The sequence below is a fragment of the Coffea arabica genome, chromosome 1e, assembly GCF_036785885.1.
Source record: "Coffea arabica cultivar ET-39 chromosome 1e, Coffea Arabica ET-39 HiFi, whole genome shotgun sequence".
NCBI classification, from domain to species: domain Eukaryota; kingdom Viridiplantae; phylum Streptophyta; class Magnoliopsida; order Gentianales; family Rubiaceae; genus Coffea; species Coffea arabica.
In genome coordinates this window covers 40,869,870-40,889,043 of record NC_092311.1, presented here as the reverse complement: position 1 = coordinate 40,889,043, position 19,174 = coordinate 40,869,870, and the positions used below count along the sequence as shown (strand labels likewise).

General features: G+C 33.7%; 2 protein-coding genes across 2 annotated transcripts; both read right to left on the bottom strand.

The window, feature by feature from the left end:
* Positions 1 to 1,672: 1,672 nt before the first annotated feature.
* On the bottom strand, positions 1,673 to 6,132 carry LOC113704446 (magnesium transporter MRS2-3). Its single transcript, XM_027226349.2, has 6 exons — positions 5,655 to 6,132; positions 4,430 to 4,648; positions 4,180 to 4,308; positions 3,533 to 3,696; positions 3,182 to 3,428; positions 1,673 to 2,193 (listed from the first exon to the last, which is right to left on the bottom strand). Exons 1-6 carry the CDS (start codon positions 6,093 to 6,095, stop codon positions 1,906 to 1,908), a joined length of 1,488 nt encoding a protein of 495 aa, XP_027082150.1. The 5' UTR covers positions 6,096 to 6,132; the 3' UTR covers positions 1,673 to 1,905.
* A 2,350-nt stretch (positions 6,133 to 8,482) lies between these two features.
* LOC113704453 (probable E3 ubiquitin-protein ligase RHC1A) lies at positions 8,483 to 10,710 on the bottom strand. Its single transcript, XM_027226359.2, has 2 exons — positions 10,505 to 10,710; positions 8,483 to 9,774 (listed from the first exon to the last, which is right to left on the bottom strand). The coding sequence occupies exon 2, from the start codon at positions 9,710 to 9,712 to the stop codon at positions 8,726 to 8,728; it is 987 nt and encodes a 328-aa protein (XP_027082160.2). The 5' UTR covers positions 9,713 to 9,774; positions 10,505 to 10,710; the 3' UTR covers positions 8,483 to 8,725.
* Between the last annotated feature and the right edge of the window lie 8,464 nt (positions 10,711 to 19,174).

Below are 19,174 nucleotides of genomic sequence, written 5' to 3'. Positions count from 1 at the left end.
TGAATTCATTGAAACATCTAGCCAACCAATAATTTCTAACATACCAAAAATCATTTCATCCACGGTCTTACCATCACTTGTTGGTCAAGATAGGTGCAATGCAGCAGAATTTACCACTTCTTGTATGTCTTTGAAAAAGTGAAGTGTAACCAAACTGTCTCCCTTGAACCATAATCCATCCGACAAATATTTTTGTGAACTTAAATTGAATTTTAAGGTCTTGAATATAGTTCTCTGCAACATCACTTAAGTTTCCTTGGTTCTCTAGCTCCTCAAGACGCTTTAGGATATCATCAATGGCATGCTGGTCATGATGTTTGAATTGTTGATCAAGTTAAAAAACCTGCAAAGGCCAAAGAAAGCACATAGAGGATCAATGTGCTCAATCCCATGTGGGATTTGGAAAAGCTAAATAAATAAAAGTAAGAAAGGATATTAATGATTGGATACTTACTATACAGCATATTTACTTTTAACTCATAAGTACCGAACCTCAATTAAGGAAAACCAAAGAGAAGAAAAGAACAAAGATACACACAACTGCTATGCTGCCGAATTATGTGCTCTTTAAACACAAGTTGTTGAAAGTTGTGTTTGGTTATTTTGCCAGAATTGAATTTGGGATTTTATTCTTTGAACATATTCCTCAGATTAGTTTAATCCAATTCTGATTCTCTTAAAGAACCTAAGACAGCATAAGTTTGGTGTGCAAGTAATTGAGAACCTATGACAGTGATGCAGCAAGAAGAGATGACATTATTAACTTGCTAAGCTTTACTAAAGAATGTAGAGGTCAAGTTTACCTGTATATTCTGAGAAGCTTAATATCAGTGATCTGAAGTTTGAAGAAAATGCAGAAGTGCTTCTAACGTACGCTACACAACCTGGCAGTTCTGCAATGGATGCAGAAACAACTTTGAAAACAAAGCCATTTGGAAGCTACAGGCTATTCATAGATTGCTAGCAATATAGCCTTGGTCAATGCAAGTTACTGATCAGACATATTATAGTTCATTTTTTCTGTCACCAATGTTTTTTTTTTTTCATGTAAAAACTGATATTGTTTTAGTCAACCTTGTTGAATAGATTAAAGTTTGGTTTATATGCTTTTCTTTTAGAATTGTAGGTGGAAATATTCTTACAATGATATTAACTTCTGTGTAATGTCTACCAAAAGTTTTTTTTCTTTCCACTGAAGCAATGGAGGAGGCAATTTATGATTGTTTGGGGCGACTACAAATTATAATTGCAGTCAAAAATTAAAAGGTTTATGGTTGACTGCGAATAAAAGCTAGAATGCATCTTACTTTAATACGTTGAGAGAACTGTAAATTAGTATTTCTTAAAATTCAATGTTTTTATGTGTCGAGTTTTGGCTTTCAGAGGTTCCAAATTTTTAAAATCTCTCTGAATGGATGAGACTTTAAACTCTACCATTGAGGGATGTAGCTTTAGTTCTTAAAAATGGTCCACTGATTTTAACCTACTTTGCAATTTTTTTTCTTTTGTTGGTCCACTGGATCAATATCTGTACTAATTGGTGCTTGCATGGGCAAGGTGCCAAATTTGCTGACAAGAAGCACCAAGCCTTTCCCTGCAGAGAATGTGTCGACCTAGTAAACAAGGCTACAGAGTATGCACAGAAAACTGCAGACAGAGAAGGTAATCTGGATACACGAGGGACAAGATCTCAAGCTATTAATATTACCAATCTCTTGGCAGGCACAAAGAATTTATAAACCAGATTTATCGCCTGAGCGTCTGAGCATTGCATAGCTCTTATGTCAAGGCATAATATTTTACAATCAGCATGACATAAGCTACAGAAGTGTGTAAGTGAGCACTTTTTGCATATACAACATAACATACAGCTTTCAGAAAAAGGCAGTTTTATGCACTCCACGGTCACTCTATCAAGCGTCTCTGCTTGTACCAGATCATTGCAATCACATACAGGAATATGGTACCAGTAGTGCCACCGCCTACCGTCCATAGAAATTGTGGCATCCCAGCCTTGTCATCGTCAAACAATTCAATATGGATGTTCATGCCAAAGATCCCAGCCACGACAACAAAAGCACTAACCACCAGGGTTGCAGTTGTCAACATGACCCCCATTTGCAGGAGATGGTTTTGTTTGTCATCCAGCATGATGTTGATGTAGTCTTCAGTATCATCTACATACTCCCTCAACTTCAAAAAACACAAATATTGTAAAATGTCATTTAAATCTTATAAGAAACTGGCTCAAGATTCAGGAACTGAGTCATCAAGGCTTGAAAAGCAATTTTGTTTCTGAAGGAACTCAACAGCATATAACATTTTACTTATTTATGACAAACGACATCTCAAAAGGGGAGAAGAGACTCAGATGTAGACGATAGCAAATTGAAACCATACCAGAAGGAAAAACTGGTAGTAGTAAGTAAAGTAGTGCATATATAACCATGTTAAATTACTCAAAAGAAAAAAAAAAAGGGAAATCATGCAGTGAATTGCATAAGTAGTCATCCAATGATCATATATCCTCATTCTTATACTTCTTCTTCTTTCTTTTTTTTTTTGGGGTCAATCAGCAACATCTACTCTCCTCCTATTCCTACTCTAGCCTAACATAGGAGAGGACCCAATTGGGTCATTGGGAAACTGCTAGAGACTAAACCACCATCGGACCAGACAGATGTACTACACACCCGTATGTATGCATTTGGAGAAGCCACATGTTAGTAGCAAAATGATGGGAGGCAAGGTTTGAACCCTTGACCCCCTAGCTCACAAAAACTTGAGTCTTTTGTGGTGGCCAACGCCCTTTGGGCCGTTGGTTATTCTCATTCTTATACTGGCAACCATAATCATAACTAATATCAAGACGCATACACCTTTTCCAATTCTAGTGACTTGAGAAACTTCCCAGAAACAGTAGGGTTCAAGATCTTGTTTTACGGTTTTGATCGAAACCTTTCCTATCAAGTCGGAAGTGTAATACTTTCTCATTTCTATTTTGTATGCTAAAAATATTTTCTGTTTGACATCAGTTTGTCATGACTTAAAGATTAAGTAAATTTTCGATTAATGGTGAAGGTCTAAACTAACATTTGATCTTTTACTATTGTTTTCCTTCTCTTCTTTTCTCCAACCAAAATATATAGAGTCTTACAAAAGCATCAGTAGAGTTACATACCGTGGAGAGTTTATTCAGCGTGCCATCAATCTGGACAAAGTATGCTTCCAGAAGCATTTCAAGTTCTTCCACATCAAGTTGCTTGCTTATAGCACTTTGAGTTGTACTGGTACGTGTCCCACGACTATCTTTGCTAAGCGTCCGAGCAGCAGCAATCAACTGCTCCCGGGTATTGTCCATATTCTGAAGACCAGCATCATAACTGGTGGGACCCCCATTACCTTCATATGAAATGTTAGCACGAGTCCTGATATGAGAAACGAAGATGTCATTTCTAACACTTACATATGACTAAGGCACAAATAAAGAACATAAAGTTACATTTTATCCACAAACAAAAAGAATACACACCTTTCGTCAATATCCTGTTGATTAGCTTCATCATCCAATTCATCTTGCTCATTTATAGAAGAAACAGAGGAATCATCAAGCTGCTGTTGCTCAAGCTTTTCAGTCAGATACATCTCAGCCATATCTTCATCGTCATCTAGTAGATGCTCCAACTCATCCCTGACCTGTGATGTACGTGCACAATTGACCAGAGAAATCAACTAACAAAATTAATAGTTAGGATGTGTGGAACAACATTCAAGGAGGACATCGAAGCAGGATTAAGAAGAAATAATGAACTGAGCTCAAGATCACATGTCAGGCACAAGAAGCAACAAATTAAATCACAAAAAGACTAGGAAAGCTACAGAAATTAACAATTGTTATAGAAATGAGGAAATAGGATAATGCAGAAACAAGTCAAGTGTAGATCTAACCCATACAAAGAATAGCCACTAAAAAAATGCAGAGAAGAAATGGCTTGCAATGTATTAACCATTAGCATGGAAAAAATATCCACAGAATCATTACCAATAACATGCAGAAAAATCAAACTCCAAAGCAAGCATATTTAAAGAACAGAAATCATTCACATTATTCAAGCAAAAGTAAATCTTCAACATAGACCGGATTTTCTTTGTGTAACTGCATCATAGAAATGCGCCGACCTTTTGAACACGTCCAGTTATTGCAACCAAGCGACTCTTAATTTGACGAACTCTTTCCAAATTGAGAGTACTAATTTTTGTTGTCAACTTATCCAGTGCAGGATGAGCTTCTTGCTCCAATGTCCTTGCCTACATATATGAACACAAACAATCAAAAGGGAATCTACCTGTCAAAAGAAGCCTCCTACCAAATACCATTGATGGGAAAGGGAAGCAGAAGAGAAACAATGTGATAGTATAAATCTTTTACTTCATTGTCCAAGACACTGCAAGCAGCCTCAAGGCACGCCTCCAATGCAACAAACTCAAATGGAAGTAGCTTCAGTCCATCTCGATTTTCTGCATTTTGTTGCTTCCCTTCTGTCCTACCCTCTTCGTCCTTATTCGGGAAGCTAACATTCCTCGTCTGTGGCTCTTCCAAATCATACAAGTTTGACCAATCCACATCATTACCATTACCTCCAGCTTCCTTCACCAGATTCAAAAGCAAATCGCATTATACATTCACGCCCATAGCATACATATAGATATGCAAGATATTAAAAAAAAATACCATTCAAAGATACAGTTCTAGTTTCTCCCAAAGCAAGAGTGACTCATAATTTACAGATTATGCAAAATAGAGTGAAAAGAACATAACACACGAATAACGATGGACATAAACTAAAAATAAATACTAGAAGAAAACAAAGAAGTGTAGTTTTCATGAACATAAGCTCAAGATTACCATATGAAAATTAAAGAACTGCATGCTGCATCCCAGAAGCAATGGGACACCATCCCTTTGAGCTTTATATTAGTAGGTAATCGAGGAACTATTCATGTGCCTGAACTGGAGTGAGTGCTGACAATAGTGTATACTGATGTCGAAATTGAGATAATTGTCAGTAAGATACAAGACAACTATCACAACATATTTCATTTCCATTATCTTTATGTTGTTTACAAAAGACTTCGAATTCAGATACAAGATTTTCAAGAAAAATTTTATGAAAGAGCACAAGCAAATTTAAGATTCAATTCTATAATACATCATCCGATAAACTATACTTCATAAACATTCATTGCAATTAGCTTAGACAAACCCAAAAAGCGGAAAAAAACTATAACGTGGTGCTTGCTGTCCGCACTCCACAGGCATACAAGTGCCCTAAATGACTAAGTTCCTAAAATTAAAGAACAGCCATAAGCCATATTATACAGACTTTTTGTACCATCAAACTATGTTTTCTTTACTAAATAATATAAATTAAAGTGCTAGTGGGAAAAAATCTTCAAAATTTCAGTGCAGCAAACATTAATAATTTCTTTAATCGCTCTCATAACCGAGCTGAATACTATAATTCTCCAAACAGGAAAAAACAGCTTGAAGATTATTCCAAATAAACAAGGAATTCAAGAAACCCCAACAATTGGTTTAAAATTAAAAAATTAAATACATAATAACATATTAGTATGTGAATAAGAAAACACACCTGGGATTTGGCTTGGTGATGACGCAAGATTCTGCGTTGAAGCTCTTCAGTGAAAGAGGTGACAGAGGGGCCTTGGGAATTGAGGAGGACTTCTTGGGCAGTGATGATGGCTTTTATGTGCTCCAGATTGATAACAATTGCCTTTTCACGGCCCAATACGGTGGAGGGGTAGGAGAGCAATGGATCAAGTATCCGGAGATCCCGCGCCGGAAGCCCCGTCCGCCGCATGATGGCGTGTTTTCCGGCCTCCACCACTTGGGTTTGGCCGCTCGAGTCCAATAGTAGCCATTGTCGGACCCCAGCAGCCTTCTTGCGGATGCCACCAACCCCGACGCTTGCGCCGCCTGGGTTGGCAGGGGTGATAGGCCGGAGAGATTCGCCGCCGCCACCGCCGTCGTCTTCCGGCGGGATTGTCCCGTACTTTGGTGGAGGGCCCCTCATCTTGTTAATCCACGTCTGACTTTCCTGATTTCCTATAGCAGTCGCGGGCTTCTGGTTCTCAGTGAATTTTCATGGGATAATTGCAGAAACCTCCCTTGAGGTTTCTCGTAGTTACACTCACCTCCACTGAGGTTTTGAAAATAGCATTAATCTCCTCTGAACTTAAGTTTTGATAGCAGATTTAGCCTATGTCTGAGAAAATGCTATTAAAAAAATCCTTTTGAGAAGTGAAATAATAATTTTATTATATTTGTACCCTTTTTTATTTCTTGTGAGGTTGTATTAGTAAAAGAACGAAAAACATTAAAAGGTGGAAATAGTTAGTGAAACTGAAGAGTATATAAGGATAAAGAGAATAAGTTGCATTAGCAACAACTAGAAAAAGCAACTCAACGTATTAAATTGAGATGATAAATGATTACTTATCTATTGTCTTTTGATTGCCACAAATTTTGAATAAAAAAATCCTTAGACTTTTGCCTTGATTTCTGTTTTCTTTTTCCTTCCGTTTCATGAATGCTTAAGATAAAATGAATTCAATCAAAACCCTATGTTTTCAGACTCAGACCGGGTATCGACTCGGCCGAGTTCAGGGGTTAGGGGTCAATGGGTTCGATCGAATTTGATCGGGGTTGAACCGGATGATGTCATAAATAAAAATTATTTAAAAATTAAAATATTGTATATAAAATACCTAAAAGTATGTTAATATTAATAAAGGTATATTCATATATATTTGATATTTCAGATATATTTAACAAAAAAATACAAAGAAATTAGAATAATCAAGTAGCAATTTATATTATTTAATGAACGTTAACCAATTTAGAATTAAAATTATGGATTTAATTGAAAAATAACATCAAATTTTAGGACAACATTTATAAAGTATGAAATATTTGAGGTATATTAATAAGATTTAAAAATTTAAGGGTCAAAACATAATATTAAAAAATTTAACCTTTTTTCAAAAAAAAATGCTTGGTTAAACTGGTTTTTTCGATTTTTTCCCCGTCAAACCCGATTTTTGACCAGATTTAACCTGATTTTTAGTCTTTCGATTTTGAAGAACAATTCGGACCGGACACTTGATTGGTTCTTGGTTTGATCAGGTCGGACCGCCCGATCCGGTCTGAGTTTAAAAACACAGCCAAAATCATCTGCATTTATTCTCTTATAGAGCCTTGTTTGGAAGTTTCTTTCCCCTATATTTTCTTCTTCTGCTTATTTTCTATGCAGATAATATACAACTTAGATTTTCCTTTCAAGTGGTGTTAATCACAAAATAACGTCATATTGGAGCATCAATTAGCACCATTTTGTAAGTGCACTTACATTGTCTATTCAGCCAAGAAATAACTGTTAATCTTGTTTAATTAATTATTCAGAACTTGTTTATTACCTTAATTTTTTTGGCTCCAAATTTGTTTACTAACAATCTTAAACTCTCAGGATATATAAGTAAATTTGCTCTATCTTATGTCAGTTATAGGTTCCAAATTCATGCTAAAGAAGGTTAATGCTATTTTTAAAATTTTAAGGGAGGTGAGTACAACTGTAAGAAACTTTGGGAGAGGTTTCTACAAGTATCCCAATTTTCATTTGCGTATTGCTTAGGAGACACTAGAATTCGACATGAACCATAAAAGCTATTCAAATTGAACTATAAAAGCTAGTTTGTTTAGCCCGCCAAGCCATGTTTGAGTAGCAATTGATGACAACCTTAGTTATATTTTGGCTCAATCAACATAAAATTAAAAATTATATGTGAAAATATAAGGTGTTTGATCTAGACGAAAACTCTACTTTTTCCTTACATTTTCTTACAGAAAGTAAGAATGTTTTTGCAAATAAACCTACTTGATAAAACTCTACTTGATAGAAGTTTCTTTGAACATGATTCAATACAAAAATAAGTTAAGACTGAACGCAGTATGAAACTCTTTAAATAAACAAATAAGTTTGAGGATTAAACCCCATTTAAACTAGTCTTGTGTCTCCCACTTGTTTAAATAATTTTATGCCTCCACGGAATGTGTTTGATTCTTTTTCCCCCTTGTTACGTGAATAGAACAGATTAAACTTTCCAAACCCTGCATCAACATGGATAAATATCCAATTATTAGAAAAGCAGGAGATGTCGTTCTTGAAAAATTTTAAATTTCATAACCATAAAATCCAAGCTATCTGAAAGTACCATCATGAGCTCGTTTCTCGAGCTCCTGTTATCCCTTGATGCATCTATAATGAGAAGAGTACGTCTCATTAAAGAGTTTTCACATCCCTTGCTGCATCCCTTGATTCCAGCCAAATTTTGTATTTAATTTCAATACCCCAAGGATAAATAGCAATAATCTGTGAATTATTCAGCCACACACTAGAGACGCTTGATATCAACCATTATTTCTCAAAAAAGATTTAAAAAAAATTACACAAGATACAGTACTAATAAGGACAAATGACCTTTGCCATACCTTACCTTTGAAAGCAGACTGAAGTCCAAGGCAAGGCAAATACAAAACTACACACAAACCAGCTAGATTATATACTAAGTTATAAAGCAGAACTTGACACAATGGAGTTTCACCACAAAGTGCTGCCACAAGAGAGGGAGGCTAGCTGCAGTAGACTCAATAATTAAAACGCCATCCAGGGTAATATGACCTATTGTTGTTCTCTTCATTCATAGTGGTTGAGCTAGTTGCTCCTGCTTCATCAAAGTTCTGACTGCTTTGGTTTGATGAACGAAATGGCCACAAGAACGAGAATGGATTCCTCCTTCCCTGATTCTCCCCACCATTACCGTTGTTGCTCCCTCTACCGTTGCTTGGGTTAACATTCCTTGAACTCCTATTAGTACGAGAACTTCCAGAACCCATTGAAGGAAGCTCATCACGACAGACTGGGCAAGAATTGTGTTGAACCAACCACGGAACAATGCAGTCAGAATGGTAGATATGGTTACAGGGAATCTGCCTCGCTTCAGTACCAAGTTCAAACTTGTCTTTACATACGGGGCAATGGGTGTCGATGTTAAGATGCCTTTGAGTGATCTTAATTGTAGGCATCGCATCAATAGCGGAACGAGGAGCAGGAGCTGGACCCTGCCTGTCATGCAAGGCGAGTTGTTCAATTAACTCTTCCAGTCCAGGTCCCATAAAAATATCACGAAAATTACGCTGCCCCATCCGTGGACTACCATTGAATAGCAAATCAAGAGCATCATTATTGGAAGCATGAACAGGACCTTGACGGAATATCAACCATGGACCACGACGAAAAGCCATATTATGTTCAGGGACCATACCTGATCTTGATCTAATATCAAAATTGGTATTCCCACTTACCATTCTCTGCCTTACAAAAGCATCAAGTGCATCCATAATTTCAAATCCAGGACCTGAAAAAGGTTCCACAAATCTATCCTCAGAATCTCTATCTCTTCGAGCTCTAAAATGCTGACTAAGTTCTTCTACATCGCGGAAATTATTGCTTCTGACCTCATTAAGTTCTTGAACAAAACCTCCATCGCAATACGGACATACAAGATTACCACTTTGAAGCTGAACTGGTTGACTGCATTGGTAGCACCAGTGTGTGTTTCTTTGACTCGACATCCTTTTATCCAATACGTTAACTAGCCAAAACCTAAATCACAAGCACCCGTGCATAGGCCGTCCTGTACCAAAGAAATTAGAATTGAACTACAACTGATAGACTACAAGCAACCTCAAGATAAACAGGAGAGCAGCTAAACGCATGTTACGTTGCTAGGATTAACTAAGATTTGTAAAACTATTTTATAAGCAAAAATCATGTACATGCAAAACAAGAAGAATAAAACACAAACACACTGACAATTTACTCACTTCATCCACATCCAAAGACGATTTTTTTTTTCAATTAAAAACCTAATTTTATAAGCAAAAATCATGTACTAAAACGACTACCAAAAGAAGGTACAAATTTTGACTAGATATTCGCAAAAAATGAATGTTATGAGTGTCTATAACAGCAAATTTAAACATTTCCTCAACATTTCTAAATAAATCCATAATCAAAATGCAAAAAGGAAATTAGCTCTACAAAATCACAAATATACTAAACGTATCATTACCATGACTTCCCCCAACAATCTAAATTCAGACCTGGACACTATAAATAATTAATCACCACTCAATTTCAAAAGTTTCCTCCTTTCACAGAGAAAAGAAATACAAGAAAAAGCTTATCAAAATCGAAATTGAACTAAACAACTGAAATAAAAAATTCGAGTTATTTTCACACGCCATCGCAACAGCATATACATATATGCATGAATGAATGCATAAAATTGAGTATAATTATCAGAAAAAAAAAAGTAAAAATTGTAGAAATTTAGGGGGGGAAAAGGGGAGTTTGCGAGTTACCAGAGAGAATATCGAGGTCAAGAGAGAGTTGACGGCGACTGAAGGGGAGAGTGGTACCAGGATTGAGAGCAAAAGAGAAGAATTGATGAGATGATAGTGTGAGACTTTATTGTGATTTGGTAGCGTTTGGAATAAGAAGAGAAGATTGGGTTTGTGCGGTTCCAGAACTTACCGCTTGACTTTTAACGATTAAGGCTTTGTTTGGGAGTTTAGGATAGAAAAGAAAAGAATGGAAAACTTTAAGTTGTGAGAGAAAAGAAGAGAAGGGGTTCACATATTATTTGGGGGTTTTGAAAATTAGTGAAATGATTTTGGGTATAAAAGTCATTAAATATTTGTTCAAAATCTTTTTAAGGACAAAATAGACATTTGAAAAAATTTTACAAGTTTCCTCAAAATTTCCTTCAATTTCCGTCCAATTTGGGAGTAGTGATGGCAACGGGCTACTCCCCCCAACCTGCTCCGCTTCCCTCACGAAGTACCTGCGAGGTTAATAAAATATTATTATATAATTTCATTATAGTCAAATTTTAGTAAATAATTAAGTATTAAAATACCAACATATCACCAAATTATTATTTATTATAATTTTACAATTGAAACTCATAAAAACAATCAAACAAAAGTTATTGGAATACAATTCAACATGATGAAACAAATACAACTAAAGTAGTCAAGTTTTCACTTTTGACACAAATACAATCACTAAGTCATTAATGTACTTTTTTTTTAGAAAAAGTATTATTGTATTAAGTGTAATTAGGAATTTAGTATAAATGTATTAATAAATTTAGTATAACTAATTAATAATTTCTATTAGTAGATATGTATAATTATTAGTATAATTGATAATATCAATTATTTTACAGATACTAATATATATAATACATATAACTAATAATATCATTATTATAAATTTGTAATTAATTAAATTAAATATTATATATAATTATGTACACACACATATATACTTATATATTTATTAATTTTTTCTAGCAAATGGCTGGGTGAGGGATGGGGGCGGCCGTTTTTAAACCGGGGAAAATTTTCGGGCACCCGTCTCAATTGTCATACCTATTTTGGAGGAAAAGTTTTGACTATTGTAGTGCTACATTTCATTCTCTTGAATCTTTCCTTTCCTTTATGTTCTTCCTTACTAAAAACTAACTAACAAAGGAAAACTACCTTTCTCTTCTTTACCAACTTACTGCCTCATGGGTAAAAGCAAGATTACACCAACATATGATTATTTACTTCTTTTGACGCTTTCTTTTTAGTGTAAATGGGAGGTGTCGGAGTTGAAACCTTTCACTTATATTCTCTCCCCCGTACCACTCAATTCATCATTTCTCGTCTTATGATTATTTACTTAATTATTAATAAGTTATTAACTGAAGAATTTCCCTATGTGGGTATTTTTCCAAAATTATGATTAAACCTTAACATATAAGCTCGGCAAAATTATGTATATAAATTGTGCATATGAGAATAAATGACCACGTGTAAAATTACCGAACTGAAAGAAAGAGTAAATTTAACATCATTTTTTGGACTTCACGCTGCATTATAATTTTAATTCGTATTGTCATGCATAAGACATTGAATTAGTCAGACTCTTATGTTGTTGCCTTCATGTACGTGTTTATATGAGTTTTTTGCCAAAATAACATTCTTGCTAAAAAATATTCCTGATGTGATTCACTTTCAAATTTTATTCCCATAATAATATTATTGTTGCCATCTAGTTATCCTGATTGCCATTTTTTAAATGTATCAAACCTATTGCATATGTTTTTTCAAAAAAAAAAAAAATTTAATACAAAAATTGCAATGAAATTGTAAGCTATTACAAAAATTTCAAGGCTATCATATTTGTTTATGCTATCCTTCCTACTCCTTGAAAAGACAAGAAAATAATTTTCATTTGTCTTGAAATTATCAACTAAAGAAGAATATTTTTAAGATGCTATTAATATAAATATTAGTTTCTTATAATTACGTTTGACAAGAGAAAGATATAGAAAGAAAAAATGCGGGAAGGCTTAGAGAGAAAATTGAAGAAGATATTAGATGGAAAGAGAAATGGAGGGTGTTTCTATCTCCATCTTGATATATATGCAGCCTAAGTGGCAAAAAAAGAATTATAAAGGTAATAAATTTTAAAATTAGATTACTTTGAAGATATGTTTTGGAAAAAAAGTTATTTTGGCAATAAACTCTGTATATATATGTGTGTGTAGAGAACTTATGATATAAAAAATTCATTGTTAGTTTTGGAAGGAAAGAGTTTGAAAGGTGTTTTACTCCATTATTTGAATCAAAAAATCGATGAAACATACATAATAAAGAAGCTTTTCTTTTTAAGTTATACTTAAGATCCTGAATTAGAACACAAGTTTTTATTCCCACCATAACATATTTTAATTATACCGAACTTATAACGTGAATATACAGTCATGACTATTGTATACCTTCATGTCGACACTTTTACAAGTTAATTATATATATTTTTTTAAAAAATAACACCTGAAGTCTCGAGTTCGGATACCCGTTAAAATTAGGCATAATAGTAACCAATGCCGTGGCTGGGACAAATTTACGGTTTTTATCGTACTTTTAATTATTCACGAAATTATTATAATAGAAAAAGACAAAATTTTCGAGTTGGATTGTTTCGTCAGAGAAAAGCTGCAGCCATTGTCATACTTTAGAAGTAGGGATAATTGCAGAAACATCCCCTGAGGTTTCAAACAATTGCACTCACCTCCTTTGAGATTTGAAAAATAGCACTAAACTCCCCTAGCATGAATTTGGGGCCTATAATTGACATAAGATAGAATAAATTCATTTCTATACCCTAAGAGTTTAAAATTGTTAGTAAACAAATTTGAGGCAAAAAAAATTATGGCAATAAACAAGTTTAAAATAACTAATTAAATAAGATTAACGGTTATTTTCTGTTTTATTAGGCACTATAAGTACAATTACAAAATGGTGCCATTTTGATGCTCCAACATGGTGTCATTTTGCGATTGACAACACTTGAGAGGACAATGCAAATTATATAGTTTCTATATAGAAGAGAAGCATAAACAAGAAAATGTAGGAGAAAAAAACCTATACATAAGACTTCATAAAAGATTAAGTTTTGGTAGTTTTGGTTGAACTTATTTCATCATATGTATTTATGAAACAAATGGAGAAAGATAGCAGAAATCAAGGCGAAATCGAAGGATTTTTCTATTAAAAATTTGTGGCAATAAAAAGATGATAGGTAAGCAATCCTTTATCATCTAAACTTAATACATAAAGTTGTAGGGTTAGTTATAGTAGGATGAAATTGTTGTCTTTATCATGAAAGAACATAACTGTGTATGAAATATGGTAAATAGTATGAAATCGATATACTATAAAGCATGATAATAAGAAATTCTCTTATACTGATTAAAAGTGAAATTTTTTACTTGATCAACAATCTCTTTATATACTTTAAAACCTCATATTTTTGAACATATATTTGTTGTTTTTTCCAAATTTTACTGCTACCCTTGTTCTCTTTGCACATAGATCCTCGGAGTTTCACTAATTATTTCCATCTCTTAATGTTTTTCATTTTTTTATTAATACTACCTCACAAGAGGCAAAAGAGTACAAATAGAACAAAATTATTATCTCACTTCCCAAAAAACTTTTTTAATAGCATTTTCTTTAGCATGGGCTGAAGTTGCTATCAAAATCTTAAGTTTGGGGGAGGTTAGTGCTATTTTTCAAATTTCAGAGAAGATGAGTGCAACTGTAAGAAATATCAGAGGAGGTTTCTGCAATTATCCCTCAGAAGTATTTGACGGTATTAAACAAAAGGCTCAGTTACAGAAGTAAGCGTCTGTCCGTATCTTAAGCGGATCTATTCATTCCATACTACTGTGTATACAAGCTGGGCTAGTGGACACGTGTTCATTCGCATGAGGATACGTGATCATTTGCAACTAATCTACCATAATTCACACACTCAAATTTTTTTTTATTGTATTTAGATATTTTCTTAATTTAATTTTATTTTTTTAAAAAAAAAAGAATGCCTAAAGACCTTTTTATTTATTAATGTATGCAAATGGATAAGAATAATTGTCTAAATCTTTTTCTAAAATAGAGTAAAATCAAACATTTTAGACAAAAAAAATGAAAAAAACTCACTATGGAGTAATTTTTTTCTTTTTTTTTTTAAAATAAAATTAATAGTGATTCCCTACTTATCCCATCACTATGGAGTGATTGATTGTTCTTAATGCTGAAATTTGTCATTCTTTTTACACAAAAAGGGATTTCAGATCCTTTGTTGATTTATGGTACATAAGTTTTTAAACTGTTGAACACATAATTAATAATAAACCGTTATTTTGTTGGATTAATACTTTATGTACTAACGGTGTAGTAATATTTTCATAGTAGTAGTTTTGAATGTATGTTACATGTGTATAATTTAAAATTCAAATTTGAATTCATATTATGTGTTGTGATCTAAACAAACTAGTATTAAAAAAAATTATACACTGACAGTATATAAAAAAAATTATCATATTTTGTTTATAAGAATACATGTAATATCAACCTTAGAACTAATTTTTAATATCTCAATCTTGATCACTAGATCCCATAATAATAAACCACAGTTCAACCAATGACCAAAGTAAAAGAGGTAATTTTTTCTTCTAGAATACTTGCAGTCTGATTACACTAAATATAATAAAAAAGTGAACCCACTCATATTCCCACCCCAATGTGCTTCACACAACACGCTTCATGGTCAAAAGGTAGACAAGAAAGGAAAAGAGTTTGCACCTTGCACTACCTTCAAATATACTACATATATATGATTGTTGTGTAAAAAAGATAAGCTACTGATAACATAGAAAAATGGCTAAGGGAAAAACTATGGAATATTATCAAGAGGATATTTTAAACAAAAAGGGAACACATTGTTGGTAAAGTGAAAAAGATTCTTAGAAAATTGTTCCAAGATTGTCATTTTCCTAGGAAACATCCTTGTCCACGTTTTTCCTGAATACATTTTCCAATCACCTTTTTACCTCACATATATCAAATCGCTACTGTAATTTTTCTACTTTTCTGTGGACAAGATGGTTTTGAGGATTTAATATCATACTTCCAAAAATTTAAGGCATTAAAAATTGAAAATGTTTAAAGAGATGGTTATGGTTGTTGGTCCTTTAGCTTCTTTGGTTCGTATTGAAATTTGAAGGGTCTGGGAAATTTGATAGCGTACTCTCAAGCAATAAAGCGAGTTTCATGTAGGACTTGGGTGTTGGACTAGAAGCCTAATTGAAAAAATTTACAATCTATTGAGGAAAAAAATGATTTCAGTATCTTGGGAATTTTGATAACTTATTTCCCTATTCATCAAAGATTTGCCAGTAGAAGCATCGGTTTTTCCTTTGGGAAATTTTTTTTATTGATTCTTGGATTTTATTGTTTGATTTTTGTATAAGGTGTGGATTTAGAACAAAGTGACATGGATTTAATCATTCCTTAATTTTAATATGTAAAAATCATCATAAGATATATTTGTCTACTAAAAAATTAAATAGTTTAAAGGATTTCAAATAGGGAAATGCGTTTTTGATCTTAACCTTTCTGATTCTGGTTCCAATGGTTATATTAAGTGGTTGGACAAAAATACCCTTTGATTCCGACTGCACTTACCACTAAAATGACCAGAAGGGTTAAAAGCACACACTTTGTTCAGGAACTATTCTAGACAAAATTTAGATTAAGGGCCAAAACTTGATAATAAAAGTAGTTTAAGGGCTTTTTATACACCTTTTTTTAATGTCTCTTTTTTTTTTTATAATGGCTTTCTTTACACTTTTACTCATCTTCCTATTTTGCACTGAGGACTAAATTTGACAGAAATCCTTAAACGTGACACTTTTTTCATTGAGAAATTTATTGTTGAGGAGCCAAAAAAGTACAAAGGAAATAATTTAGGAGTTGGACGGATAGTTTTCTCCATGCTGTGTAGCTTTGGACTCGGCACTCTTATCAACAACAACAACCACACGAATACTTCCAGGAAAGAACACTTTGGAAAAACGCAACTTCTCCGGTTGGTAAATTGACTTCACGGACCCGAGACTTTGACTGCGGTCAATTGCGTGAGTGTCCAGCACGGCCACACTACAGGGCAATTCTTAGCAAATTACCAGATTGTTATTGGCCAATCATATGGCACTGTTGGAATTTTTTTCTTTTGAAGGGATGATAGTCAATTGGAGTGTTTGACGATAATTGGAAAATATGATTGTGGCTTTTGAGTACAAAAGTCACTACTATATTGTTAGTTGTTACCCATAAACAAAATAATCCAAACGAATTTCATGGTCATCTTTGTTAGTTGTTTGTAAAAGCTTAAGATTCCGCTCACTAAAATCTAACATTGAATTAATTGAATCCATTATGTTGGGATTGTGGTTTTCCACAAAAAAATTTCTATTTTTTCCGAAAACGCATTTTTTAATTACTTTTTTATTTTACATATATCAAATATATATATATTTTATGAAACTCCTAAAAATAACAATTCAAACGGTCTTTAATCTCTTTTCTACCATCATTTATCTTATTGGAAATTGAATAGCTAACGGTTGTATGATAAATTTTGATTTAGTATGGGATCACTTCACCTCAAGGACACCTTTTGGATTGAAGGAAAGGGAAGGAAAGGAAAATTGGGAAATTGGAGGGATTTGATTTACGTTGTTTCGATTGATTCTTAAGGAGAGAAATGAAAGGATAATGAGAAAAAGGATCACATTGTTTTGATGAGTTATAGTTTTTAGGGTTAATTCCACTTTGTCCCCCCAAACTTTGGACGATTACCCACTTCAGTCCATAAACTTCAAAATTGGACACTTAAGTCCCTAAACTTATAAATACCTCCCACTTAAGTCCCTAAACTTATAAAATGGGACACTTAAATCCCTAAACCCTTATAAAATGGGACACTTGGACCACCAACGGCATTCAGGATTTGTTAACAATTTTCCTCAAGTGGGAGGTATTTATAAGTTTAGGGACTTAAGTGTCCCATTTTGAAGTTTATGGACTGAAGTGGGTAATCGTCCAAAGTTTGGGGGGACAAAGTGGTATTAACCCCTAGTTTTTATTCAAAAGTGGACGAAAATAAAAGCAAAAGGTATTAGGTTTAATGAAATAAATTTAAAATTTTTAAAATTACCATGTGCTTGTATCAAACTCCTCAAAGGAGCTCTTTACCACTTGACAGAATGGTGTTTGAAACAATTTCCCCTAATACAAATAGAGTAAGTTTTGTACGTACAGTCAGTTTACAAAATTATTTTTACACTAACAGTTTTAAATCATGTCACATAACATAAACTCAAATTTGTAATTCAAATAATGCACATGTGATATACATTCATAATTGTTAGTACTACATTATTAGTGCATAAAAAAATTAATCCATACAAATATAGTTCTACCCTTAGTCCCATTCTTATGGGATGTCCCCAAAGAAACAAAAAATGAGACCTAGCGGGCTATTGTGAATTAGATACAACACAACCTTCATTTGAGCCACATGAAATTGAAAGTATAAGAAAATTAAACACAGCATTCCCAAGGACAAAGCCAATGAATGGGGTCGGCAAACATTCTCCAAGTGAAAAGCACGATTTTCAATTTGACAAACCAAACCCCAGAAAGGAGTTAGAAAAGAATTTTCTTCCCCAAGACCTTGTATTTTGCTACTGCATCGACAGAGCCAAAATTTTAGTACAAAAGGAGTGCAATTCCCTTATTTTTCTTGTATTTTGAATTCTATGGCCCTTTTTCTAACAATAGAATCTATTTCCCGTATCAGTCATTTCAACAATTTTTGAGCGAAATCACGGGTTCAAAATGATTAACTAAGTTATTTAGTAGCATATAGGACTCGACTTATATTCGAGCTTATTTCTCCTCCATCCACAGAAGATTCTAGGGGGTTTCATTTGCAATTTCATCTAATCTCTACGGGCTACTAAAAAGATCAGATCAGACCGGAACCTTGCATAATGTTGCAGGGCTAAAATTCTACAAACTCAACCTTGGAATTTGGATACTCACTGTCAAACAAATTTGAAGTGAAGTGGAATCAGTCCAGTAAGATAACAACTCCCTTCCCTCTTCAAAAAGAAGAGTTAGGAGACAAGAAAAAGGGGAACTGAACAAGAATTTAGATATGTGCAACTTTTATTTGGACAATTACATAATGGGCTCAAAACCACCAATACCACAGGGAAAAGAAAGAACTCATGGGATCTTTACTATAGCAGAGCACTTCATGATTGGAGGAAAGAAGCTCTTGGAGTAGTGGCAAGGCTGTGAGTGAAGCATTGCATTGCAACTTTCTCTGTATAAATAATGATTTGGTGCAATAAAATCACTGCAATGTCCTTCACTTTGTAATCAACTCATTACCTGTAACAGACTTTTCCTTGGTGCCAAATGCAGAGGAAAAGAGCAACATAAGGCTTTGTTTCGATTGCATTTTGCTGGATTTTTTGTAGAAAAATTACTGTAACGATTTGATATATGTGAAGTAAAAAGGTAATTGAAAAATATGTTCACGGAAAATGTAATAATTTTTCT